The 26,347-nt window shown below is 43.1% G+C and overlaps 1 protein-coding gene across 7 annotated transcripts; it reads left to right on the forward strand.

Moving 5' to 3' along the window:
- Abhd5 (abhydrolase domain containing 5, lysophosphatidic acid acyltransferase) lies at positions 1–26,114 on the forward strand. Of its 7 annotated transcripts, XM_039081671.2 has the most exons (9): positions 94–131; positions 1,934–2,048; positions 9,483–9,568; positions 12,503–12,604; positions 12,787–13,159; positions 20,445–20,599; positions 22,464–22,575; positions 23,446–23,632; positions 24,119–26,114. In XM_039081671.2, the coding sequence occupies exons 5-9, from the start codon at positions 12,852–12,854 to the stop codon at positions 24,206–24,208; spliced, it is 852 nt and encodes a 283-aa protein (XP_038937599.1). In that variant the 5' UTR covers positions 94–131; positions 1,934–2,048; positions 9,483–9,568; positions 12,503–12,604; positions 12,787–12,851; the 3' UTR covers positions 24,209–26,114. The 7 variants fall into 7 exon arrangements, 6 of the variants coding, with proteins under 6 accessions (XP_017451193.1, NP_997689.1, XP_006244169.1 ...); XM_006244107.4 differs by lacking the exon at positions 12,503–12,604 and having other exon boundaries at positions 93–131; XM_039081672.2 differs by lacking the exons at positions 94–131; positions 1,934–2,048 and adding an exon at positions 323–735.
- Positions 26,115–26,347: the final 233 nt, after the last annotated feature.

The raw sequence follows: 26,347 nt of genomic DNA on the forward strand, positions 1-26,347 counted from the left end.
GCGGCCGCGGCCGGGGGCCGCCCAGTCGGCCTGTCAGCCGGCTTCGAGGTGCCTTCCTGCGCTTGCGCGGCGGCAGTGATGAAAGCGATGGCGGCGGAGGAGGAGGTGGACTCGGCAGACGCCGGTGGAGGGTGAGGATCACCCGGGAAGGGGGACGGCGTGGGTCTCGTGCGCTCTGGCGACCCCGGGCGGCCAGCCGAGGGAAGGCGCGGGCGTCCGCTCTCCCGGTCCGTCGGGGCTGACAGGCAGCGCCCGGGCCGCGGGGCTACGGGGAGGGAGGGCGGCCGTCCGGGCGGTCCGGAGCTCGGCGGAGCTCGGAACTCCGCGCCGGGTCCCGGCCGCCTTCCCTGGACGCGTGAGCTGGGCGTCGCCAGGGTGGGAGTAGGCGTCGGACGCGGAGTCCCTCGGGACGGCCGTCCGTCGGCGGTGTGGGAGCTCAGGACCCGGGGCGCTCGCGTCCCACCTCCCGCTGCCTTGTGCGCTCCCGTGACCCGGCGGTCTGGCTTCATTAGAAAAGTCGGCTGGAGTCTTCTCGGCAGCAAACTTTGTGAAAGTTGAAGGGCAGATGCCTAACAGGAAGCCCTTTAAGTTTTTGTTTTGTTTTGTTTTGTTTGTTTGAAAACCGGGGTCGCTCAGTGTTTGCCCTGGCTGGCCTGGAAATCTGTAGACCAGGCTTGTTTCAGATCTACAGAGACCCAATCCCTTTGCCTCAGCTGCCCAGTGCTGGGATCACAGGTGGGAACCACCATACCCAACTTTTTGATAGACATCTTAAGTTATTCTTTTCTGTCTGTCTTTGATATAACGTGTCCTTGTGAGTAGAATAATGCTTGGTGGAAAAGTTAAATTACTATGGAAGTTTTATTTCACTATGATCCTCAGAAGGCTACTTGTTTTGTATGGACAGGACTATACTTATAAATTAAGTACTTTCACAAGTTCTACTTCAGCTAGTTGGAGACATTTGCATAGGGAAAATAGATTCTGGTAATGTGAAAGCCAAGTATTTTGGAAAGATGTTAGGGGAGGAATATTTTGAAACATTAGAAACTACACTCTCCAAGTTTTGTTTAAGTGATAACTAACAGGTGGAGCTCACTGCTTTGGTCTGTTGTTGAACTTCCTAATTACATTGATATGAAATACAGAGTGTCGTGTGGTACAACCAGGACCTGTGTTTCTATTAAATTTGCCAAGACATTTTCTGGCTCCGAGAGTTCTAACTTGTGGGCCCTTTTGGTCTTGATACCGTGAGACTCAGGAATTGTGAGGCTCAGGAATCCGTAGCACGACAGTAAGAGTGACAGAGCATGGGTGATGGCTGGAGGTCACTGAGGGCAAGACTGGCCACAGTCCCTAGACAGAGGTAGACCTCCCTGGTATTTTTGGCAGGACCCTGGAGCAGTGCTGCACAACCAAGCAAGCAGAGAGAAGGCTAGGTTCCTGCTGGGTGCTCCATCAGTGTGGACATGATAGTCCTAGAGTCTCCCTGGTGTGGGGAATCTGACCACTCCCATTTTCATCTGGAGTTGCCACCTCCGAGTAGCAGAGCTAATTGGAGCCTACCTGCTTCTTCAGGTGTCTAAATTGAGCTTTAAGGCGTTTCCCTCACATTTCTTTCTAACTTTATACACATGGGGAGATGATGTTAATAAAGCAAGCCATTATAAGCTGCCAGCTTACAGCGTTTTGGAGCATATAATTCTTCCCCTTTGTGGCTCTTCGTGGAGACAAGTTTACTGGGAAGCTTTCAAAATCCTATCCCTTTCAGTTGCAATACAGTTGAGAAAGCCAAATATAACAAGAATAGGGTAGATTTCTGGGGATTGCTTTAATGATATCCCAGAGAGTTATGTACTGGTAGAGTGTGGGGGAAAACGCCATCACAGAAATTCACCATTCAGAGTAGACCAAGAACCTTTGTGGTTTTCAGGGCATGCTGGAGTTGATCTGTACCATTGCTGAATGTTCAGGAATTCTACAGCACCAGCATCCTGAAACCAGCCACCGTGGGAGTATTTATACCATGGAAAATCATACTTTATTAAGTAAGACCGATTTCTCTCTACTGCCTCAGTTGATTTTCCAGCATCCTGCTGGATATGTGTTAAAGTCTCTGTATGTTCCTGTGCTTTGGAGATTAAAGATGAACTTCTTTATTGTACCTCCTAAAACACTAAGATTTATACATTTCTCCTGCTGCTACTGCTCTGTAATCCTTGCCCCAAGACTTTAAAAATCATGAAATTCTTCAATACTAATCCCAATGCCTGTGCTTATTTGCTACTCTTTCACACACACACAGAAACACACCTCTCATACTCTCATACTCTCATACACACACACACACACACACACACACACACCCTGATCTCAAGACCTCATGTGAGCATTGTGCCACTGAGCTACATCCCCCAGCCCTCTTGTGTCCTCTTCAGTGATCAGTACTATAGAGAATCTCTTATTTAGACAGCTAACTCATACTTGTTTACTCTCTTAACCGAGACCGGTAATTAGTTTTATTAGGTTCTATTCTTTTAATTATTTTCTAAATACAAGAATTCCCCATGAGCGTATTATAGTCTTTTTATTTTTTTTTAATTTATGAACAGTTCTTGAACTATCTTTTCTTTGAAGAACTGAGATCTCATTCTCTTCTGGACTGGAGTAAGGGTACTGTTTGTGTTTGCCAGCTGTTTGTATCTACTTTTTCACATTCAACATGGTTAGGCCATACCTTACTTATGTCTTCCTTCCTTTAATCAGTGTAAAGTGCACAGCTCACTCCTCTACTCTTTTTTGAAGGCAGTTGCATTCTTCTGGTTATCTACACTCTTAGAACTGGCTTCTGTCAGATTTGTTCCCTTTGTTGCCTCTGGATAGCAAATCAATTATCAAGTCCCCATAGAGTCTAACAACCTGCCCTTTCTCGTTCCACTACTACCCAGGAGCCACCTACTTCAAACACTCTTGTTCTTTCCTAGGGCATTTGTAGGGTTGGTAACACCATTGCCCGTAGCTCATTTTTTTACTTCCTTTGTTAGTTACGGTTTGTCCCCAGCCTGACTGCAAAGCCATTTGGAATCTGTGTGGCTTCCACTTAGGTCTGTGCACCTGACTCTAACTCTGGAAAGCCATATTCTCATGCTTACTAAACACATTCCTTGCTTCCCTTTGTTTTCCTTTGTTTTCTGTAACCCAACATTGATTGTTATCTTCTTTATATAAGGTCATGGTATTTTGTATGTTGGTGTGATGCACGCATGTGTGTGTGCGTGTGTGTGTGTGTGTGTGTGTGTGTGTGTGTGTGCGTGCGTGTGTGCTGCATGTGGAAGCCAGATGAGGAAGGGCAGCCAGGCAGGTTACTCTCTGCCTTACTCCTGAGGCACAGGGTCTCTCACTAGGCCTGAAGCTTGCTGTTCTGGAGAGTCCGGCTCCTGGGATGCTAGGACGTGTCTCCTCACATGGGTACTAGGATCTGAACTCAGGTCCTCATGTTTGTACAGCAAGTGTTTTTTACCCATTGAGTGATCTCCTCAGCCCGCATGGCATTTCTTAAGTTTTTTGAAGTTGTGGCCTTGGACTTTTGAGCTTTCTGCCTCTACTTCCCAAGTGGCAGGATCGCGGCCATGCACCACCACAACCAGCTCTGAAGCTGCTTTGTCTCACATAGATTCTATTTAATAATACACTTATTTATATACTTATTTTTGTCAGATCAGAACAAAGCTTTTGTTTATTCAAATGTTTGGCAGAGTCCAAAGGGGCTTTATAAATGGTAATCCTCAATTTCTTATTAAACCTTTGGCATTTGGGAATGTTTGTGTTGGAATAGATCAACAATTAGAATCAGACATCTAAACTTCCCGGGGATATTGGAAACAGGATTCTATTTCTTGACCTAACATGAACCAACCCCTGGCCCTCTGTTCCTGCACCCCAGAGTGGGTCTGCAGTCACAGACCAGCAAATGCAGATATCAATCCTGTGACAAAAAACAACGCTTATAAAAATCATGGTGGGCCACACAATCAGAATGTGTGCTTCAGGACCCAAAGATTGATCCATACTACTTAACACCTGTCCTGAAGCTTCATGTGCTTCAAGAGCAGCCTTGACTAATTGTTAAGTGTTGTGTTAAACTTAATGCCCTGATTGAGTTAGAGAGAATGTGGATAAATACTCTTCAGAACTGACTTAAGGAGATGTTTCTCCGACTGTAGAGCAGTGAGTATGAATGCCCACACAGAACTGCTTCACGTGTGCTTGACTCTCCTGTGTGAGGGATGGTGGGAAATGCCACAGAGAGGATATGCGTGTATGCCTATGCTTGTGGGTTTGTAAACTCTTGGTTTTATAAGAACGTATCTCTGTATTGCCTTGACTGCTCTCAAAATCTCAATTTTTCTACTTGAGCCTACAGAGTGCTGGCATTACAAGCCTGAGTCACACCACTCAGCTTTTAAAAGATTCTAAATTAACATATAGGTGTATTAGAGGGCAAGTGCTGTCATGGATGTAACGGCCATCGATAACTTGGATCGTTTAAGCTTCATGTATCTAACAATGTGTTCACCACTTAAATCATACTTATATGGGACATATTCTTGCTCCCTCTTTCACAACAACAGGGTTTTAAATGTCTGTTTCCAAGAAAGGATCCCTTTAGTTGTGTTGCATTTCTTTCCAATTTGGAAGTGTTTCATTCTTTGATTGAAAAATTATTTTAGATGGATATGTATATTACCTCTGACTTGTATATTTATTTTAAAAAACCGAAAGCTTCATGGTTTCTTTAAATCAGATCCAATTCTTTGCTTAGATCACTTAACAGAGAACAATAGTAAAGCACATTTTCTGCTCTTCATTGTATCAGTAGAGGAATGGAGGCTATTTTAAGCAAAATTGTAACATAATGAAATCCTCTTTACTTATAACCTAATTAGAAATGTTACGTTAAGTGGCCAAAAGAGTGTGTGGAAATTGGCCAGGCTTCTGTATATTTTCTTCAGGATACTTTGAAATCTCTTTCACCATTTCACAATATTTATAGATTGTGCAATTCAGGTTTAGTAACACTATAGATAGTCAAATGTCTCAGAGAACAAAACAGGAATTACCAGGAACTTAAGTGTTTACCGCATAATGAACAAATACATTGTTAGTGATAGTTACACAAAATGAGATAGAAAGTTCAGGGGGAAATGCAGAATAATTAAAATCAAACTTTTTTGTAAATATACTCTAATATGTTAATCACAACTATGTAGCTTTCCTAAGAGTTATCACTTTTAGTGTGGTTTTCTATAATTTTCCCTTTTTTGTTTCCACTTGAGTGGCTATAGATCTAGATCAAGAATCTTAATTATTTTCTTTTTTAAATTAGATGCTTCAGGACTTGTATCTTCTTTCCCAAGAAAGCCAGTGCCCAGGTCACCCGACTTTTAGAGAAAACCCTTTGGCACACACTGGCAAATCTTCTGGGTGTTGTGTGTGTTTACTTTGGGACAGTTACAAGCGGTTACCATCTTCCCCGTGAATGGCGTTTCTTTGTACTGCAGTTGATACTCCCATCTCCTCTGACATTGGGCCTCGGCAGTGGGTAACAGTGCTTGCTGACTGTTGCTTAAATAGGTCATACTTTTCTTTTTCCAAAACTGTGGAGATGGCTATCTCTGCTTACGGGTCTACACATGGGCCTTGTGGATTTTTACCTTGACTCTATGACCTCAGAAGAATGGCTCTGAGTCTGACAGGCTTAGTTCCAGTCTCCGAATGCTAAACCCAGGAAATGCCAGACAACTGGATGGCCTCAGAGACCAGCGGAAAGACACACACAGTCTCCTTGGAGATGCAGGAAAGTTACCCCGCAGACAGAAGAGAGGATTAGCCAAATAATAGCAGAGATAGCAAAAAATGCATGAGGACTCCTAAAGGGTAGACAGATACAGCTTTTCACTCTCTATTAGGTATTCCTTGGGAGCTGGTGTATGTTTAGTACTCTGTCTTACAGAGACAGAATTAGAAGTCAGCCTCTGTACCCCATCTTACCAGTAACCTGGTTAAAGCAAACCTGGATAGGAGTTCTGTCCGGGCTTAGGGGAAATGCTTTCCTCACAGTTTATAGTGTGTGTATGTATATATACACATATATATTTGTATATGTACACACACACACACACACACACACACACATATATATATATATATATATATATATATATATTTCAAATATGCTATAGCAAAAGCTCACTTGTACAGAAGTGACCCTGCATTGGTGAGAAGGTAGCTATGAAGGTAAGAGATTTGTTGTTGTCCCTTCATCTTTAATGTAACCCACCAGGTTTACAGACACTAAATTGAACTGTTCATTAGGAGGCAAAAAAAATGGTAGATAATTCTAGCCTTTAAAGAAAGGTTGCTCTTGTAGGTCAGATGGAGTAGTTCTTACCTGTACCACCTGGGTGGTGGAGGCAAGCGAGTCAGAAGTTCAAGACCACTCTCAGCTGCTTAGCAACACAAACTTGGGTTTGCTGAGAACCTACCTCACAAAGAGAAATGTTTGCTTTGTGCAGTAGTGAGTCAGTGGAGGAAGACCTCTGTCTGTGTTACAGTTTACTTCATAACTTTTAAATTTCTAATCCCCGTACAAAGAAAGTTTCAGTCTAAAAATTTTTTTTAAATGATTGAACCAAATACCGCATTTGTGCTTTCTTTGCCCCGACTCAGTTATTTGGAGCAACAGTAAATTATATTTCACTTTATTTCAGTTTTTTTTACTGACCTCTGGCAAATAACTGTGCTAGGATCTGAAGCATATCTCTTTAAGAACAGTGTTAGAAGGTGAGGAGATTCAGTTATAAAAAATTCCTGTTCATAACTTTACGATCAAATAAAGGCACGATACCCAGTCCAAGACAAAAGAGCTTCAATTTAATGATAATTTAAAAACAAGCAAAACCACGTTACCTTCTTTTTTGAATATTAAAAAATTGTTAATAAATTTAAAAAGTTGCTTAACCCTTATCATTCCCTAGTTAGTTTGTAGATAGATTTGCAAACTCAGGAGTGGACTAGTGCTGACATCTTCTTACCTCAACAGTTGGTCAGTGTAGCACTTTTGAGGGGTGCCCATGGTCTTCCTGTCTTGTCAGTGCGCAAGTATGAAACTGGCATTTTAATGCAGGCCATTGTATATCAAACAACATGGCTAGGAAAACCTGGCCAGATGTATCTGCTAATATTCTTGTCTTGATTTTTTCTGTTTGTCTACGCACGCACGCACGCATGCGCGCGCACGCACGCACACACACACACACACACACACACACACACACACACACACACACTCACTCACTCACTGGCAATACTACTGAACCTATTACGACATTTTGCCTAAAGAAGAAGGATAATTACAGAAATAAAGGGATTGGCTCATATTAGAGTGTAGCTACTAGGGCATCATGCCTCCAAGCATTGTCTGCTGCATGCTGAGGACTCTTTCCTGGAGTCTCTTCTTTGTGTCAATATTTAGCTATCTTTTGTTTTGAACCTTCAGGCCTTTGCCCTACCCATGTACTTAGTTGTTACAAGAACCTGCGGCAATACTCGTGCTCTTTGCCTCTGGAGAGCCCACCTGCCCTTCTTCATCTCACTTTTCTTAGGCTGGTGACTGCGGCCTCTAGCTCCCAGTCACAGCTCTCAAGTGCTCACTTGCCCACCAGCCAGTTGGTGTATTTAGCACTGGACATAAGGTCAGCTTTTGAGATGGATTTAACTTTCGGTGTATTCACCATGCAGTAGGCAGATAAACATGTAAAAAAAAAAAGCCACTAACTACAGTAACTGTGACTACAGTAACTGTAACTACAGTAACTGTAACTGTAGCAGGGGCCAAGCACACCGCTACACCCTGGCATCGCATCAGGAATAGTTTCTCTGAAAAAGTGAGGCATTAGACCAAAGGAAGAGCTGGGTGAACCCCAGAGATATGCAGTATAAAGTTTTGAGAGGGGTGAAGCAAAGCAAGAGAAAAGCTGGGTAGGAGCAGACTGGACAGGTTGTAAAGTCCCTGCTTCACAGAACCGAGGTGTGTGGGTCATCTGTACACAACAGGCAACTTCTCAGCAGTTTCAGGGGGTAATCTCCCATTGACAATAGGGATTTGGGGGTCTTTCAGAACTGAAGAGTATCTACTTTTGTTACTAGCTGTGTGTCCTTTATTCTGGTGTGAACCAAACTCACCTTTCACATCTGTGAACTGGGCTTAATTTGGACTAAGACTACCCTAAATTGTAAGTGACCTAGTAATTCATCAGACATTAGTTACTGAGTACCTGCTATATAGAAAGGCATTTTACAGGAACTGTAGGGAGAGCCTACAAAGTTTAGGGAAAGCCAGAGGTGAGCATCCCTTCCCAAACAGCCTACTTCTCTACTCACACCGACTTTTTCATTTCTCTTGTTTCTTGCCTTTTTCTATTTGAAGCACAGGAATCAAATCCAGCCTCCAGCGTGCTGACTAGCAATCACCACAAACTGTGCCCAGCCCCTGTTTGAGTTTAGTGTGCTCTCTATCATGATGGTGGTGCTGAGGCAAACACAAGGAATCTTTATCATACCTTCCAACCACTGATCAAATTTAGCCTGTTTCAGGTTTAAACATTCTTTGGCTAAGTCTTCATGTCTTTGTCCCTCTTGCCAGTGCTTTGGTTCAGGCCCTGAACTTCCATATGGAATCCATCACTTTTCAAATTCATTCTTCATTCCTCAAGAATGTCTCATTACCTCACTGAAGCCTGGCCAGCTGCAGGTGGCTGCTGAACTCTGTATTTCATCTAAGCACTGCACTGGGGTTTGGTCGGCTGGCCGGCCTAACACTGAACGCTCACCCGGTTTGGAGTTGACTCTTAGCAGGAGTCAGTCACGGCCTCTCCACATCATCTGTTGTGTCAGACCTGCTCTCCTTGTTCTCTTGGTGCTGCTGCTTTCAGACAGGTGTGGTGCCAAGGATGTTCTATCAGTCAGTCAGCTAGCTGCTCTAGGCAGGTTGCACCCAGGCCAACAGCTCTTTGCACTTTTTCCTGATGTCTAAAACTTTTTTCATTTTTTTAAATGAGAATTTCTAGTAGAATTTTTCTTCTCACTTTAAACCTGTTGTTCAGGTGAGTGAACATATTCATACATAGTTTTTAACTTTTTGCACTTCTACCTGTTAAGAGAAGGCCTTACTTTGGGAGCGGTGTCCCTCCTTTCCTCCCTCCCTTATTTTTAGCCTTTCTGTGATTATTTGGAATTTGACTATCCTATAGGATGATGTAGCCTTTGTCACTACCTGTAGGTACCCAGTGCCTGTCCCATTGACCTGTTACTTGTAGCTTGCCCTCGCACTGGTGGGGGTTCCCTAAGAATTCCAGGACATGGTAGTTGATAGTTGGCAAGAGCATGGCCTTACTTATTTGTATTTGTTTTTGGTGTTTTAGGTCAGGATGGCTGACAGGGTGGCTTCCTACCTGGTGTCCCACGTCTACATCACACCTTAAAGAAGCTGAAGAGAAAATGCTAAAATGTAAGGTTTTTCTCTTATAAGTTTAAACCATTTACTAAAATAGACCTACCATAGTGCGTTGTCCAGAAGCTGAAGAGAAGATCCTGAGGTGTGCTGGTAGCTGTGGGCTAAGAGCCTTTTTCTTCTTCTTCTGTTTCAGCATGTGGCATGGGTGAGGGTGGGGCAGTGATTGTCAATTTCTTGTGTCTTAAGTCCCTGTTAAACTATTTAAGTAGTAAAGATTCCCAAGGAGCATTGTTTATGAAATATAATTATTGATATTTATTAGTAAAATTAAGTTTGAATTAAAAAATTTGTTAATTGTTTGAAAATCATAGTAATAAACTATTCTATGTTAAAAGAATATGTTTGTAAAAGCATTGCATACTTCCCAAAAAATGTTATTAGAGGAATGGCATTGTTTTCAGGATCAAAGATCTCCATAATGAGCTGGATTTGTACATTTGTTTCTGTGTACTCATTGTCACGTGACTTGGAAACCACTCCTGTAACACTCAAGAATAAGAGTAGAAGGGCAAATGGGGAGAGGAGGGGTGAGGGAGAGAGATCTGATGACTCTGACCATGTGTTGTGATGGCTCACACCATGTGTTGTGATGGCTCAGACCATGTGTTGTGATGGCTCTGACCATGTACTGTGATGGCTCAGACCATGTACTGTGATGGCTCAGACCATGTGTTGTGATGGCTCAGACCATGTACTGTGATGGCTCACACCATGTACTGTGATGGCTCACACCATGTACTGTGATGGCTCAGACCATATACTGTGATGGCTTACATTATATACTGTGATGGCTCAGACTATATACTGTGATGGCTCAGACCATATACTGTGATGGCTCAGACCATATACTGTGATGGCTCAAACCATATACTGTGATGGCTCACACCATATACTGTGATGGCTCAGACCATGTGATGTGATGGCTCAGACCATGTATTGTGATGGCTCACACCATGTGTTGTGATGGCTCAGATCATATATTGTGATGGCTCACACCATGTGTTGTGATGGCTCAGACCATGTGTTGTGATGGGTCACACCATGTGTTGTGATGTCTCAGACCATGTGTTGTGATGTCTCAGACCATGTGTTGTGATGTCTCAGACCATGTACTGTGGTGGTTCACACCATGTTACTGTGATGGCTCACACCATGTGTTGTGATGGCTCAGATTATATACTGTGATGGCTCAGACCATGTAGTGTGATGGCTTAGATCATGTAGTACTTTTGTAGAGGACCAGAGTTTAGCCTCAGCATTTATGCCACATGTATCACAACCACTTGTGACTTCATCTCCAGGGAATTTGATACTTGTCTTCCACACCTGCACTCACATGTGTACCTGAGTATGCATGTGTTTACTCACATAATTAAAAAATATTTTTTTTCAGAGCTGAGGACTGAACTCAGGGTCTTGCACTTTCTAGGCAAGTGCTCTACCACGGAGCTAAATCCCTAACCCCAAAATAAAGTATTTTTAAAAGAATGGCAAACAAATACTTTCCAAGACCTTCCCAATGTGCCCAAACTATGTATTTGAGAGCAGATGCTTACTGTTCCAAAGTCTTATTAGTGGAACATATTCTGGACTGGAACCAAGTCTGGCCCAGACTGCTGAGACGTGTTACCAGCTCTTGGGCCAGTAACCTTGCTCAACTTCTCCTTCCTCAACTATGAAATGAGGGTCGGGCATTCCTTTATGTTCCTTTTGACTGCACTGTTCTGTAAATCCACATTCATATTGGCCCGGGAGCCTGTTGCTTTCTCTTATGAGCACTGGAATTGATCCCAACTTGTGGTATTGATTATATGGTTTCTTTCTGCTAATGGAGTCTGCAGGAGCTGATAAAGCAAAGACTCCGATATGTGATCGTTCGGAATGTTTATGCTGTCAGTCTAGGCCTGTCTATCGCCCTCTTTACTTTCTCTTTTGTACATTTCGCAATTCCAGAGTAAGTGACCATGACTGGTTCCATTATTACAAATGGGTAATTAGTCCTTTTGTGTGGGTTTTAAATAAAAAATGAATTTCTGTTCCATGTACCTGGATAATGTTGCTATATACAGAACTATTGGAATTTTAACTGTGGTTTGCCTAACCACACAAAACCTTTTGTTAGGTTTATTAAAATTGCCAGATGCCCAATGTGTGTACTAGTGTCTGACTGAGAATTGGCCTTGCTCTGATGTCTGACAGGGACATAAGTGGCTGAACACTGGAATGAGCTCTCTACCAGTTGGTACAGACGATTTTTATGGAATTTCTCAGTCCTGTTTCAAAAGCTGAAGAGATCTGGCTTCTTGCAAATCCCGGATCACCTCCTTTTCTAAGTGAGGGAATTTCTTCCCAGTTAAGGGCAAGGTATCTATTAAAACTCAAATGAATGCTGCCTTTCTATGTGCACAGTGGACATAGAACCTAAGGTTGGCTCTTTGACTGAAGGGAAGAGATATCCATGACTATGCAGATAATTAAGGACATTCCTGGAGTAGCTATTCAATTGATAATTTAATATAAATCAACTTTAGTTTTATCTTTGGTCAATTTGTGGGGTTTAAAGTATTTAATTATATGGGATTTTGAACAGAAGAGTTTTGATCTACAGAACTATATTATTTTTATTTTCTGGTCAATCACTTGAACTCTGGTTACCTCATGAAGAGGTGTTCATTCATGTCATGGCCTGTAATCCCTCTTCCACTAAGCTTTAAAATGACCTAACTCTCCAGGTGTGTGTTTACTGTAGAAACAATTAATCCTTCTCCAACTTATTGATAACTTTCCATGATCCTTTCAAGTTTGACCTCCGTCTCAGATGCTTATCTGTCAAGTGCTCTGCAAATTCAAGATGGAATTCTTTTGTTGTTGTCTGCAAAGCTAGAGACCTTAAAATAATGGGTTTAGTGACCACCGAGTTCTTCTCAGTTCTAGGCATGTAATACCCTCAGTATGCTAGAGTGGAAAGAAGTCAGGAGGTCATATGACTTGCCAAAGACTTTGACCCCAGATACTTGAGGCTTATCTAAGGTAAGTCTTCCCACGTAGTTATAAAATATAATCATTTAGATTTGTTTGCTTCAGTCAGGTATATACTCCTTTAGGGGTTGATATGATAAGAGCTAAAATAACAGAATTAACGGTTCTTCACTGGTTTTGCTTTGAGAGTACTCAAGCAATGGAACTGAGCAGATTCCCTCTGTTGTCACCAGGTGTCCCCTGCACTTACAAGAAAGAACCTGTGCGCATATCCAATGGAAACAGCATATGGACACTGATGTTCTCGCACAACATGTCTAGTAAGACACCACTTGTCCTCCTGCATGGTTTTGGAGGAGGTCTTGGACTTTGGGCCCTGAATTTTGAAGATCTAAGCACTGATAGGCCTGTCTATGCCTTTGACCTATTGGGCTTTGGAAGAAGTAGTAGACCTAGGTTTGACAGTGACGCGGAAGAAGTGGAGAATCAGTTTGTGGAATCCATTGAAGAGTGGAGATGTGCCCTCAGGTTGGACAAAATGATCTTGCTTGGACACAACCTGGGAGGGTTCTTGGCTGCTGCCTACTCACTGAAGTACCCGTCAAGGTAAGTGCCAGCAGCAGAGGGGACGGCCACCCAAGTGTTAGTCTGCGGTTCCCATTCTTGGTAGTTACTGATGAGCCTCACAAGGTAGACATTCTTTTACAAGACCCAATAGACAAATGCCACAACTGGTAACCACATTTATAGCTAAAAGAATGAAATCAGATTTTCTATTATGTGTACTCTATGTTGATAAACTTGACAAAAGATACTATATTTGTTATTTATAATTATACAAAATCTAATGTATAAGCTTTTCTGAGACAGAGTCTCATTGTGTAGCTCTGACTGGCTTAGAACTCAGTATGTAGACCATGTTGGCCTCCAGTTCACAGAGATCTGCTTGCCACTATGCCCCAAGTGCTGGGATTAAGGGCATAATACTTACCTAATGTATAACTTTAAGCCACCAGCAAAAATATCATGGTGTCATTGCTTATTTTTACTATCACAACTAAACCTTTGGATCCATCAGTCTTTTCTAGACTTTCCACTAAAGTATAGTTAAGTTGTCCTGGGAGCCGGCTAGGTCTCTGTGACTGAACAAATCTATAAGCTCTGAAATTCAGTTATCTTCATAGTGCATCTTCCATGGGTTTTGACTATATAATTCCCTAAACGTTTTTACTGCAGATCTTTTAATGGAGTAATTCTTTGTGAGACAGGATCTTGCAGGATACTAGGCTGACCTCTAACTCACTGTAACCCATGTTGACCTCAAGCTTGAACCTCCTTCCCCTTTCTCCCTGAGTGGTATTGTAGACTTACCCACTGTGCTCAGCTAGAACTGTTTTTCAGTCTTGAGTCAGTGGGCATTTGCTTCAGACTCTTTATTATTATTTTTGTAGTTCCCTCTGATTTCGCTGTTTTAGCAGGAGTCACATGGAAAAGAAAAGAAAGTTAGCTTTGCTTTTAGCCTTCTTTATACAAAGGGGGATATCAGTGTTTTTGTGTTGCTGATGTATTTTTTTCACATTGAACTGTGTTTTAAATCTAGAATTACAGAAACCATGGACATTGAAGATTGTGGGTGAGGCATGGGATGGCCATTTTCTGAGTGTCTGAACCCACCATGAGGCCACCTATTGCACAGCTGTAAGCGTGTGGTCTGCACAGCATTGGACATGTGAAACAGTGTGCTGTGTTTTCTCTGGCACAGCTCCTCATAGTGAGAATTTTGTCTTCTTTTTAAAAAACGTAGACATATTATTAAGAATGTGGTTTTTCCTTTTTAATCCTGTGTGGGACATGGGGCTGCTTCAGACTGTTCACAGCAGCTGACTATGATTTGACTCATGCTCTAGTAGAGGCGAGGCTTTGCAGCTGCAGATAGTTCTGTGAGTGTGACAGAATTGTCACAATTGGAATTCTGGGGACGTTTCAGAGGGTATGTAAATGGTAGGGCCCAAGAGGCATGGGGGGTTGCTGGTTGGTAATTAGCCGTTGGTTTCAAGTTTTTAAGTTAGTTGTGCACAAAGAAGAAACAAGAAGAAATTAAATATCCTGACAGCAAAGATAGAACTTGCCCCAAGGAACTCAACACCCCCTAATCAGCAGGAAGTAATCTAACAATAGTGTTGGCCCATGCTGACCCCTCACTTTATCCAGGATCTCTGTTCTTTCCTCTCTATCCTTTTTTCTCTCTTATCTCATGTCAGGAGGTTGAAAGGGTAGAGAAGGGTAGAAGAAGGAAGAACTGACAAAGCAGCAAAGGCCAGCTACAGCATCTTTTCTCCACAGATTGGTGTGCAAACCTCAGCCTTCATACCAGAGTTTTGGTGGACTCAAAGTTCCTTATATGCTTGACAGTGACAGTCTTGTCAACCAGAAGACCTGTTCATAAAACAAAACAAAACCAACCAACCAACAACAACAAAACAATGAAACCCACTACACTTTCTTTTCTTACTAGGCATTTTAAAGCTGGCCTGTGATTGTATCATGCTCATAGTGACAAAACTTAGTGTTATTGGTGGAAAAGAGAAGAAAAGCATAGTTAAGACAACAGCACTGTTTGTGAGGAGGGTTGACTCTCTTGGTTTTAGTCTGCTGTCATTTGTGTTATGGTGTCTCTGGCTGAGGCTATGGGATAGACTGATCTTCAAACTTTACACCATAAGCTTGTAACCCTTCATAACTGGGCTGGCTGCTGATGAGAGGAGTGGGTGAGCGTTTCCTTTGCAGTGGTGAAATGCTCTGAAGAGGTAGAGCTTGGCGAATGCTTCAGAACCATCCGTAGGAGAGAAGAGCAACAACCGACCCCTGTGAAGCTGATCAGAAATGTTGTTTTGAGTGTTTGTGCCTAGCTCTGTGGGGACACAGAGAGAACCACTAAACAGTGGTCATGAGTGGGTGCAAGGGCATGTAGACTCGTTTGTCTAAATGCCTCCTCTTACTGCCCTCCACTATGGATTATATATACTCCACAGTGTTGAACACTCAAGACTGTATTCTTTTGTTTTGTTTTTTCCTTTCTAGCTTTATGTTACTTTATTTGGGTTTGGTTTATATTTTGAGACGGGGACTGTATGTAGTTCTGGCTGTCCTGGAACTCACTCTGTAGACTAGACTGGCCTTGAACTTAGAGAGATCCACCTGCCTTGGCTTCCTGAGTGCTGGGATTTAAGGCTGGGCCCTTTGAAATGCACCACTTATATTGACCTAATGCACCAAAACTGAACAGAACAAACTGATACTGTTTTCTGTAAGAATAATCTTTAAGTAAACACATTTAACTGGGGGTTTTCACTCTTTTCAAACTGTACCTCAAAAATAGTGAGACAGCCTGTATAAGGCACAGATAGGAACAGATAGAATGGGGTCACTCGGCCCCTTAGACAAAATGTGTTCACTGCTACCCCCATGCTTTTACCTAAAACTTTTAAAAATTACATTCTTTTACTTAAATTTTTTTTTAAAGACTATTTGTCATACCCAAACAGGCAAAGAAAAGGCCTTTAATCCCAGCACTCAGGAGGCCAGGGCAGGTGGATCTCTGTGAGTTCAAGGCCAGTCTGATCTACAGAGTGAGTTTCAGGATGGCCCAAGCTACATAGAGAGACCCTGTCTGGAAAATCCAAGTAAATAAACAAAAGATCAGAAAATGAATGGAATGTTGCAGTAGTGCGTTCTAGAAGATTGGTTATTTACTGACATTTAGTAATTGTGTGTTTGGCGTGTGTTTGGGGGCACATTTTGTTAAAAATTTTCCTTTTTAACATATCTGAAAAGGCTTTGAGTCACAGCTGCATTTTTCCTGGATGGTATTAATTATATACTATCTGAAGGAATGCTTCAAAATTCATCACACCTTATTGGTATGTCAGATGCATGTGCAGATGTGCTCTGTGCAGGAGGGGACGTGGCTCAGGACCACGTGAGCATGAGACTTATGATGTATCAGGAGTGCGGGGCAGCTGGGATAAGTGCTCTGCTCGGGAGGTGGGTAGTGCCGTGAGAATCTGATCTGGCTCTGGTCCAGCCATGGTCTAAAGAAACGTCTCTGGAGCTGAGATCTAAAAGAGGAAGCTGGTGGCTGGAGATTATTATAGGCAATAAGGTATACATTACCAAGGCCTGTGCTAGGCAGGCACCTGGGCTGTTTAGGAAACAGCCAATGGGCAGAAAAATTGTGAACTGGTTAGTAGATGGCTCCAAATGTAGCCACAGGTCCTTGTTCCTTCTCACACAGCAACCTCAGTTCTTGTCAGTGTTTTACCACAGTGTGATGAGTGGGGACGCCTCCTGTAATTGCATTAGTAGATTAATATTCAGGGTCACAAAAAACAGAACTGTTTGCTGCTTGAAGAGTCTTGAGCTGCTTCCCCATGTGGAGAGCAAAGCCAGCCAGTGTTGGTAGCCAAGATCCTTGCCCCTTCCCCTCAGTTGGATTTTCCTTTGATATTTCCTCCCTTTGCAAAGACATATCTATGTTACAGGTATCTGCTATACTAAAGAACATATGATCAAAACTTAGACAGTGGTTCATGAGCTATGTACTATGGTACAAACCTGCTGTCCCAGCACTTGGGTGACAGAGGCAGGGAGGGCAAAATTGGAGGTCACTTTGCAGCACATAGATCCTGTCTCAGAAAAGAAGGAAGTAGAAAGGAACAGCAAAGAGGTCCATTCTTGGTTATGACAAAGAAGCTATAACTTGTCTGCACCAATAAAAGATTGGGGATAATATTATCTCAAGTAAGTTCCCCCGCCTTGCCTGACTGCTTCCTGGCAATGCTGAGCAGCTCCAGAATGCTCTTAAGAACAGTGTTTGCACTTGACCTGGGACTGGAAGTGCTTTGGTATTTCCAGGCCCTCCCATTCTCCCCAGTGGTGTGGCACTAACAGGAATTCCTAGGGCTGCCTCCAGTGTGAGAATGCTCCTTTGTATAGACTGGAGTTCTTCCTACTCAACTTCCTTGTTCTTTCCTTGTTTCAAGGAGGCCTTATGGATTTCCTGGTGCATTTTAGTTCTGGGATTGATTGTTCTGGTTATGTCACTCCAGCTGGCAGCTGACTGAGTGTTATAAACATCAAGTGTGTACAGTCAACTGCTCATTAGACAGAGCACGGTCTCGCCCCAGCCTGTAAGTGAGGATGGGACCCATTGCTTTGCCTTTAGAGGTGTAGGCTGTTCATTGCTGCAGACTCAAGCAAACTCTGACTCGTGTTGAGAAGCCCTGTTTCAGAATGATGGGCTGCCCTCTTACTTCTGCTCTTCTGGCTCTGTGCTATACCTGTAGTTTAATCGCTCTCTGGTTCTTGAGAAAGATGTCCGCAGATAGGATGGCTCAGGTATGCTGCCTTCTCAAACTCATTCCCTATCTACATGTGAGGTGCCAGTCCTGTCAGGGTGGGACTAGTATACTAGCTCATGTCTGTTATTTCAGCTCTCAGGAGGCAGGAAGGCAGGGAGAGCACTACAAATCTGCAACATAGTGTCTCCAAAAGAAAATAAATGAGATAAAAATGTAAAATCCTTCAGTGTATCCTCTGTGGAACAGATTATGCTATGACAGTTGTGCTTAGTGGATACTTAACCTTGGTAGCCAAGTGCTTTGCATGGTCTGTTGTATTCAAAAGGCTTACAGTGAAAAACAGGGAAATTATTTTGTGAGGTCTTTTACATGTAGCTAAAGTGGATGCAGTCTAACTGCATTTCTGATGTTGGAGGTTTTGAAAATTTATTTTCAAACTTTTTTGCTTCATCTGTCTGGTGAAGAATTTATATGTGTGTGAGCCATGCTCATGCCTGTTGTGTTTTAGTTCTAAATAATATACTTTATTGAAAATAAATCACATTGGCTTTTGACCCTCTGCAATGACTTGTGAAGTTTTATGAGCAGCAGTGTGATCAAGGGCCGTCTGCAGGACAACTGCACCCTCACTAGACTGAGAGGAGCTTTCAAACACTTGGCTATTTTTACTTAGGACCAACACTGGACCTGCCTCTGCCACCTTCACCACTCTGGGTCCCAAAGACAGTCTTGGACAACACTGGGTCAATTTACTACTTTTCAAAAACAACCACCACAACAACAACAACAAAAAAGGTTCTTCATCCTAGTTTAAAATACTTTACACAACATATTAAGCTGACATTTTGCAGAGGGATGATATCTTGAAAATTAAGCAAGGCAAGCAAAAACAGCTTACCCCAAGCACAATTTAGACTAAGAGATCAGTTTCTCTGTTTAGGAGGTGTGTCAGCAATGAATATTGCTGGCTGCTTCCTTCCATGAATGTCTGTTTTCAGTAAGATGGCCCGTCCATCAGTTCTCCTCCTGTCTCTGGCATGTCTTTCCCACCCACTGAATTTAAAGGAGTCTTCCATTTTGTTTTAAGAAAAAAATGTATTTCTAATCTTTTTCTTATACACTAAAAATATTTTTAAAATGTTAGGTTTGAAAACACACTAAGTAAGCACATCTGTCCTGTGCCATTTAAGGCCCTCAAATCCACAGTTCTATCCCCCGAGTGGTCTCGGGGCCACCGTTTAGAGGGCAGTGCTGCGTTGGCACACTAAGATGAACCGTTCTCCTGCTGTGGTGCCTTCAGGAAGGAAGCCTACCCAGTCGTCGTTGTCCTCTTTCGAGAGTGGGAAAGGAGGTTCAGCCTTACTTGGCATTGACGCCCATTGCACACCAGTGCGTATCTGTGCTCTCAGTGTCCTTCCATCTGCAATAAGAGGTTGACTGAGTTTTCTCCATGGTCCTGAGCTCTGTTCCTTGGGACTGTGTCTTAAAGCTTTCTGTTGGGGAAAAATACCAAGTAAGGACTGTTACTCATCCTCACATGTGCTGATAAAAGTAACAAGGTATTTTTATGTCAGGAATAAAACCCTGTGGGCGTGGACGGTTTCCAGTTGCTCTGCCATTGCTTTAGTTATGACTGGGGAGGCCATCAGATGTCGTCATCTCATTAGGGGTTAGCCCGGTGTCCGGTGACTGCATTCCTTACAGTTGGAAATGCCTTCGTGTCAGGGGTGCTGTTTGCTCCTCAGTTACAGTCTTTATGATGAATGGAAGAAACTACAGTCACATGGTAGCAGTTCACACTTCTGATTTTTCTTTAATAAGTTTCCTAAGACCAAATTACACCCATTAATGGTGTGATGGGTCTGTTTGTATGAAATTGGAATGAAGAAGTTGTCTGGGAATGGATTAGGAAGAGAGTGTATGGCTAGTGTATCATGGTGTCACGGGCGTATGGCTAGTGTATCATGTATCATGGGTGTATCATGGGTGGAGTAGATAGACATGTTTCTTTTACCAATTCCAGGCGCCTAAACTAAAATGTATTTTTTAGCCCAGTTTATATTATTGTCATGGTTGTGGCGAAATCCTAATTTGCCCTAAAATTTTAGAATTTTCATAGGAGATTAACTGCTATGGTATTCGAGGTCATTTCCTGAGTTTAAAGTTCTCTCTCATCTTTTCTGTCAGCTTTGGGATGTGTAGAGCCACTGCATTTTTGTGGGTGTTCAGTGGTGGGTATCATTTGTACACACCTCCCCCTCTCCTTTCTCTTCTCAGAAAGCATAGTTATGTACTTTACTCTGGTGTCTCTTTTGTTACCAGAATTTACATAGAAGCAAAGCCTTCTTTTACCACAAACCCTTTAAATCCTTCCAGTCTTAAGAGTTAACACAGCAAAAGCATGATTTTTCCTGATTGACAATTAGTCTTCCCTTTAAGGTTCAGTCTATTTTGAGTTTGTTTACTGTTAGCCTTTTACAGATAAAGGGTGAATTTGCCAAGTGAACTTAAATCTGTTTTTTCCTTAACAGGGTCAGTCACCTCATTTTAGTAGAACCATGGGGTTTTCCTGAGCGACCAGATCTTGCTGATCAAGAGAGACCAATTCCAGTTTGGATCAGAGCCTTAGGGGCAGCATTGACTCCCTTTAACCCCTTGGCTGGCCTCAGGATTGCAGGACCTTTTGGTGAGTGCTCATGCCCTGGGAAATACAGTGTTTATAGACAGTAGAGGAGTGAGTGCTTCCTCCACTTAGGCTCCACAGGGCTGCATCCCCCACCAAAGTCCTACTCAGCTCAAAGTGCCTCCCTGACATCACGGAGCAGCAGCATAGTCAGAGCCCTTGTGCATGGCTGCTCAGGTGGATCACTGTTACTTCCTATTAGCACAAGAGTCTGGTTCCACATGTCAGCTCAGGAAACCAAGATTCAAAATAAGTTTTTACTGAACACCTATTGCTTCTCCACTGTCCTAAGTTGAAGCAGCATAAAATAGGGATCATCCGCGTTTCCTGCTCACTATTGTTAGCTAAAGTCAAAACAAATCAAGCTCTTTCTTTTCCTCCTACTCCCTTAATTCGTGTCAAGCTGAGGAACAGCATGGAGCCGGTCACTGTCCTAGAGAGGGAGCTTTTATATTGTAAAACATTACAGGTAATTATGGAGTAGACACAGAGGGAAATGGCTGGGGATAAGGTTGGTCTGTCTCAGCACCAGAAAACCCAAGCAAACACAGGCAGGAGCAAAGCATTGCTGGCCTCTCTGGTGATCTCTGGTGATTGTCTGAGAGGAAGGCAGAAGATCCCAAAGCCCACTTGATGGACTGTGGAGCTGACCAGGGTCCCCATACTCAGATCTCTTCTTTCCTCCTATATATCAGTGTGATGGAAAGTAAAACCTTCCTTTGCATGAACATTTTGGGACTTCGGCTGATTTATTTACTTTGAGTGTTTACTTATTTTGAGTGTTAGTGTTTAGACTCTCAGCTCCAGCATCTTACCCACAGCCATAGGAATTTCCTTCCCTTACAGACTCTGAAGATGATGATCTGAGCTCTCACTTTGTCTCCATACAACGTGTACAAGTTGGGCTTATTTTTAGCAATACAAGACTGAATATCTGATACATGGCTTAAACCAAGGCCCCTAACTAATTCCCTAATGCAAAGTCTGGGCTAGGGTAGCTCTGGCTTGTCTAGTAGCTTTCTTGGTGATGTTGGCTCCTGTTTCTATGCCTCTGATGATGATAATTCTCAGCTTGACACAGGGTCTCACTGTGTAGCCCCAGCTGGCCTGGAACCCAAAATGTAGATTAGGTCAACCTCAAATTCACAGAGATCCACCTGTCTTCTGAGTGGTAGGACTAAAGGTCTATACGACCATCCTGGCGTATGTCTGTGATCCTTTTAATAGTCTGGAGTCCTGGAACAAACACTGTGCCAACAAGAGGCCTCTGCCCTTCTTCCTTCTTGCTTTCCTTGAGGCCTTGTTCCATTAGTATGAGCTTCCTAAACAGAAGTTCTGAGTTTATCTTAGAGGGAAAAATTTATATATCCTATATATATTCCAGTATGTTGACTTAGACTTTAACATTTTGTTATCATGTTACTATAGAGGGAAAAAGAATACAAACTAATAAGATGATTTCGTGTTTGTGGTGCTCTATTCAATGTCCTCACAATACCAAGTTGTAGGAAGTGAATGTATGTGAGCTGGTAAAGCACTCCTGGAAGCCAGTGCAGCACGGCCTTCAGTTCTCCCACCTCTTCTCAGGGAGCCTAAAAGCAATAGCCGGGATGCACTCTTTCTCCAACCTAAGAATATACTTAAGACATGTATAGTGTGGGGTTGGGGATTTAGCTCAGTGGTAGAGCGCTTGCCTAGGAAGCGCAAGGCCCTGGGTTCGATCCCCAGCTCCGAAAAAAAGAACCAAAAAAAAAAAAAAAAAAAAAGACATGTATAGTGTGTCTACATAGCACTTAGTGTATAAGCAAACACTTGTTCTGTGAGTAAACTCTAACTTAGAGGTGTGTGTGTTTATTTCTGTCAACAGGGTTGAGTCTAGTGCAGCGCCTGAGGCCGGACTTCAAGCGGAAGTACTCCTCTATGTTTGAAGATGACACGGTGACAGAGTACATCTACCACTGTAATGTACAAACCCCAAGGTAAGGCTTATGGTTCTGAATCTTTTTCCTTATTTTTATTCGTCCTTTGAGAATTTTTACAAACTATTTCGATCATACTTATTTTCCCCCAAGTGCCCCATGACTACCGCTCTACCCACTTCCCCAGCTTTGTGCAGGGTAAGAGTAGAAAGCAAAGTCTGAGACTGGGGCACCGGGAGGCAAAGGCCTGGAGTTCTCAGGAAGAACCTCAAGGAGGAGTGCGATTCAGGGATATCTCTGCTTCATGGGGAGTTTGAAGCCAGCAAGCACAGTGACTCCTAAGCTCAGATTAAGGCTCTGCCCCAGTGCTTCTAGGCCGCATCCCTGACCAATACTGAGACCATCCTAGCACTGCCAGGCCTCGGATGGTGCATAGTGCACTGCAGCATTGTTTCACTGCAGGCACCTAGGGCAGTGCACACACGGCTTCTCCTTCCTGGCCTCCCTGCTGGCAGATGGGACCCAGGAGAATCACTGGTAGGTAGAGCTGCAGCAGCCGTCAACACAGGGTAGATGCACTGCGCGGAGCAGTGGTAGGCAGAGCTGCAGCAGCAGCAGCCAACACAGGGTAGATGCACTGCGCAGAGCAGAGGGGCTGCGTGCTGGGCCTGAGAGATTGCAGTTTAAGAGTGGCAGCTGGTCACTTAGATCTCTGTCTTCATCTTCTTGTTAACAGCTTCTGCCCCTTCTGCAGAGTAACCATTAATAATGTATGGAATCCCCCGTTCATTAACTAGTAAATAGTTTACAAGTTTAAACAGATTTATTTTTAATCCCTGGAAAGCCAAATCTGAGTGTTTTAACAGGTGAGGCTGTAGTGCAAACTCATCCCCAAGATCACTCGGTGTGGTTCTCTCCTCCTCTCTGTAGTGGTGAGACAGCTTTCAAAAACATGACGATTCCTTACGGGTGGGCCAAGCGGCCCATGCTCCAGCGCATAGGTGGCTTGCACCCTGACATTCCAGTTTCAGTCATCTTCGGCGCCCGGTCCTGCATAGATGGCAACTCTGGCACCAGCATCCAGTCACTGCGACCCAAGTCATACGTGAAGACAATTGTGAGTATGCAGATGGCTGTGGTTTCTGTTCAGGACGCGTGTTACTTCCCTGAGGCCTCCGGCTGGGCTCCACTCAGCCGCATTCAGAGATGTCACAGGGCTTTGGGCAGAGGTTGGGCGGTGCACACGTTAGTGTCCCTGTCGTGAATGCCCTTTCCGAGGCCTTCCCACCTCTCTGCAGACACTGAAAGGCTGGTTCAGAATCAGATCGGCTCACACCCACTTCCCAGCGCAGCACACAGTTGAGGTTTTTACCAGGTCCTGCATTAGCCCTTCAGTCTAGAGTGGTATTTCTGGTGGCTCTTGTGTGGTGGAATTAAGATTCAGGAGGTTTTTCTGTTGCTCTCAAAGCCTTTTGATAGAAATCCTAATTAGGTCTCAGATGAGTCTCTACCATCGTTTACGTGTGCAGTGGCTCTTTGTCTCTGAGGATGGCTGTGTTTCCATGCTGCCTTCTTACCCGCATGGTGGTTCTCCCTTTCCCAGGCTATCCTCGGGGCAGGGCATTATGTGTATGCAGACCAGCCAGAGGAGTTCAACCAGAAAGTCAAGGAGATCTGCCACACAGTAGACTGAGCACACGGAACCGTGTAGGAGCACCTGTACCTGATGCCGTTCTCGGACAAGACCCAAGCCACAGGAAGAGTAAGACGTACAACCCAAGAACCAGGGAGCCTCCTGGACTGGACTCTGCAGTTTTCCATATTTAAACCAATTAGTGCCTTCTAGAAGAATGGCTTTCCTTTCTCCTGCACAAAATTCAAAATATACAAGACTCTCTCAATTTAATAGTAGCCTTAAATAAAGGTTGTCCTTCTGATGTACTGAAAAATTGTGATTTTTCAGCTGAGACTTTCACCTAACTTCTGGTTAGGTGCTTCTCATACTGCGGTCTGTATGCCAGTTTGACTAGCGACTTCAGGGTCTGCTACGTCAGATGCTGTGAAGCTGCACTTTATTTTCTTTGCATGTATTTACCATCTCTTAACAACTATCATAGTTAACCCAAGTATTTTTATGTAAAAAGATTTCAATGTAGAATACTTCATTTTGAGATGGAGTTTAGAATATTTCATTTTGAAATGGAATGAAAGGATAGGTTTGATGTAAAAGATGGGAGTCAATCACTAGTGTTAACGTTCCTTGTTTTCCTGTTTTATGATCAAGGCTGCAAAGCCATTTTCAGCATTTTAAATGTGTTCCATGGTGACCTACAGCTCACAGCAGCACAGCTCGGGAACCTTCTGTGTGAGATCTGCAGGGTTCTCTGAGAACATACGTGTAGACTCAGCAGTTCAAGTACCGAGTACTGAACCGGAAACCTGTCCCTGTCCTTCCCAGTGCTCCCAGGAACCAGGATCTAGTGAAGGAACAGGTCTCCTCACCTACAGGGTTATTCCGACTGTTGCCTCTCAGTAAACTGAGTCACACTGTGTTCTCACGGACAGCCAACTTAAATGGTGCTTAATTAGATTACAGTTTGCCACTAACATTAAAAATATGTGGTGCTGTTACGTCTCATGGCACCAGAAATGAGATAGAACTTGTGTTTATTTTTTATTGAATATTATGTTAATCTAATCACTTACATACTTGAAGTAAAATTATGAAAAAATCTATAATGTTGTTTGAACTGTTTGGCAGAAACCACCATTGAATTTATAACTTTCTGACAGTTTTTAAAATGAAAGGAAATTTGAAACTATGAAATTATCCATGTAGTAGCTGGATGCTGAGAAAGCCTTCTGTACAGAGAACAAAGAACAAAGAGGATTGTTACCAACATTGTTTGTCCAAGAGAAAGGCAGATTACACAAATAAAAACTAAACCTCACAAATCATGACTTGATGATTTGGGCTATTACGTTTTTAGTGGCTAATCAGGATTTTTTTGAAAATATAAAATTATATCACAGTTAATTAACTGCCAGAAAGATTAACTCTACACTATAGGAGAACATGTAAATCATATTGAATCGTGACAAACAGCTTCCCAGTGACCTTTATCTGACTCATTAAATGCTTTAGGCTAGTACAAGAAGCCACCATTGAGACCAAAAGTGCTTGCTTCTGCCACCTTGAGAATAAAAATGGCCTTCCCCCTTCATAGTTAGTGTTTTTGATGGCCAGACTCAAACTTGAGAGTGGTATAACGTTTGGGCTGGACTCTTGTTTGACACTCACCAGCCTCAGTCAGTCATAGTTTGCTGAGGGAAAAGTTTCTGCACAAGAAACCGGCCCACCTAGAGAAACTGACTTCCTCACTGACTTGCTTTGCTTTATTGGAACCATGTTGTGACGCTTCTTAAACGTGAAATTTTCTGTGGTGTATGTGATTTTTGTAAAGGTTGAAGTAGTGAAGTTTATAACCTGCGAATTCTTGAGAACAGTGGTTGATAAATATCTTTTCTTGTAAAAGGTCTCTTAACTATCTTTGGTCTTTGCTAAGTTATTGTACAGAATAAACTCAACAGTGCTAGCACCTGTGGGTCAGCTGTGTGTTTTCTTGAGTCTTTGGCAAGGACCCTTCTGTGAGAATGGCTACGGCAGGGCCAGGGTCTAGTGAGTTCCCATGGACATTGTGGTCCTGAGGATGGCTGCTCTGTGCTGTGCAAATTTTGTGGCAGTTGGCGCAGCTTCAGTCATGGCCACGCTGGTCCTTGAGAAGCTTCCTGCTCTCTTCACAGCAGGGTTCATCCCACAGTGTCAGAACTC

The sequence above is a fragment of the Rattus norvegicus genome, chromosome 8, assembly GCF_036323735.1.
Source record: "Rattus norvegicus strain BN/NHsdMcwi chromosome 8, GRCr8, whole genome shotgun sequence".
NCBI classification, from domain to species: Eukaryota; Metazoa; Chordata; class Mammalia; order Rodentia; family Muridae; genus Rattus; species Rattus norvegicus.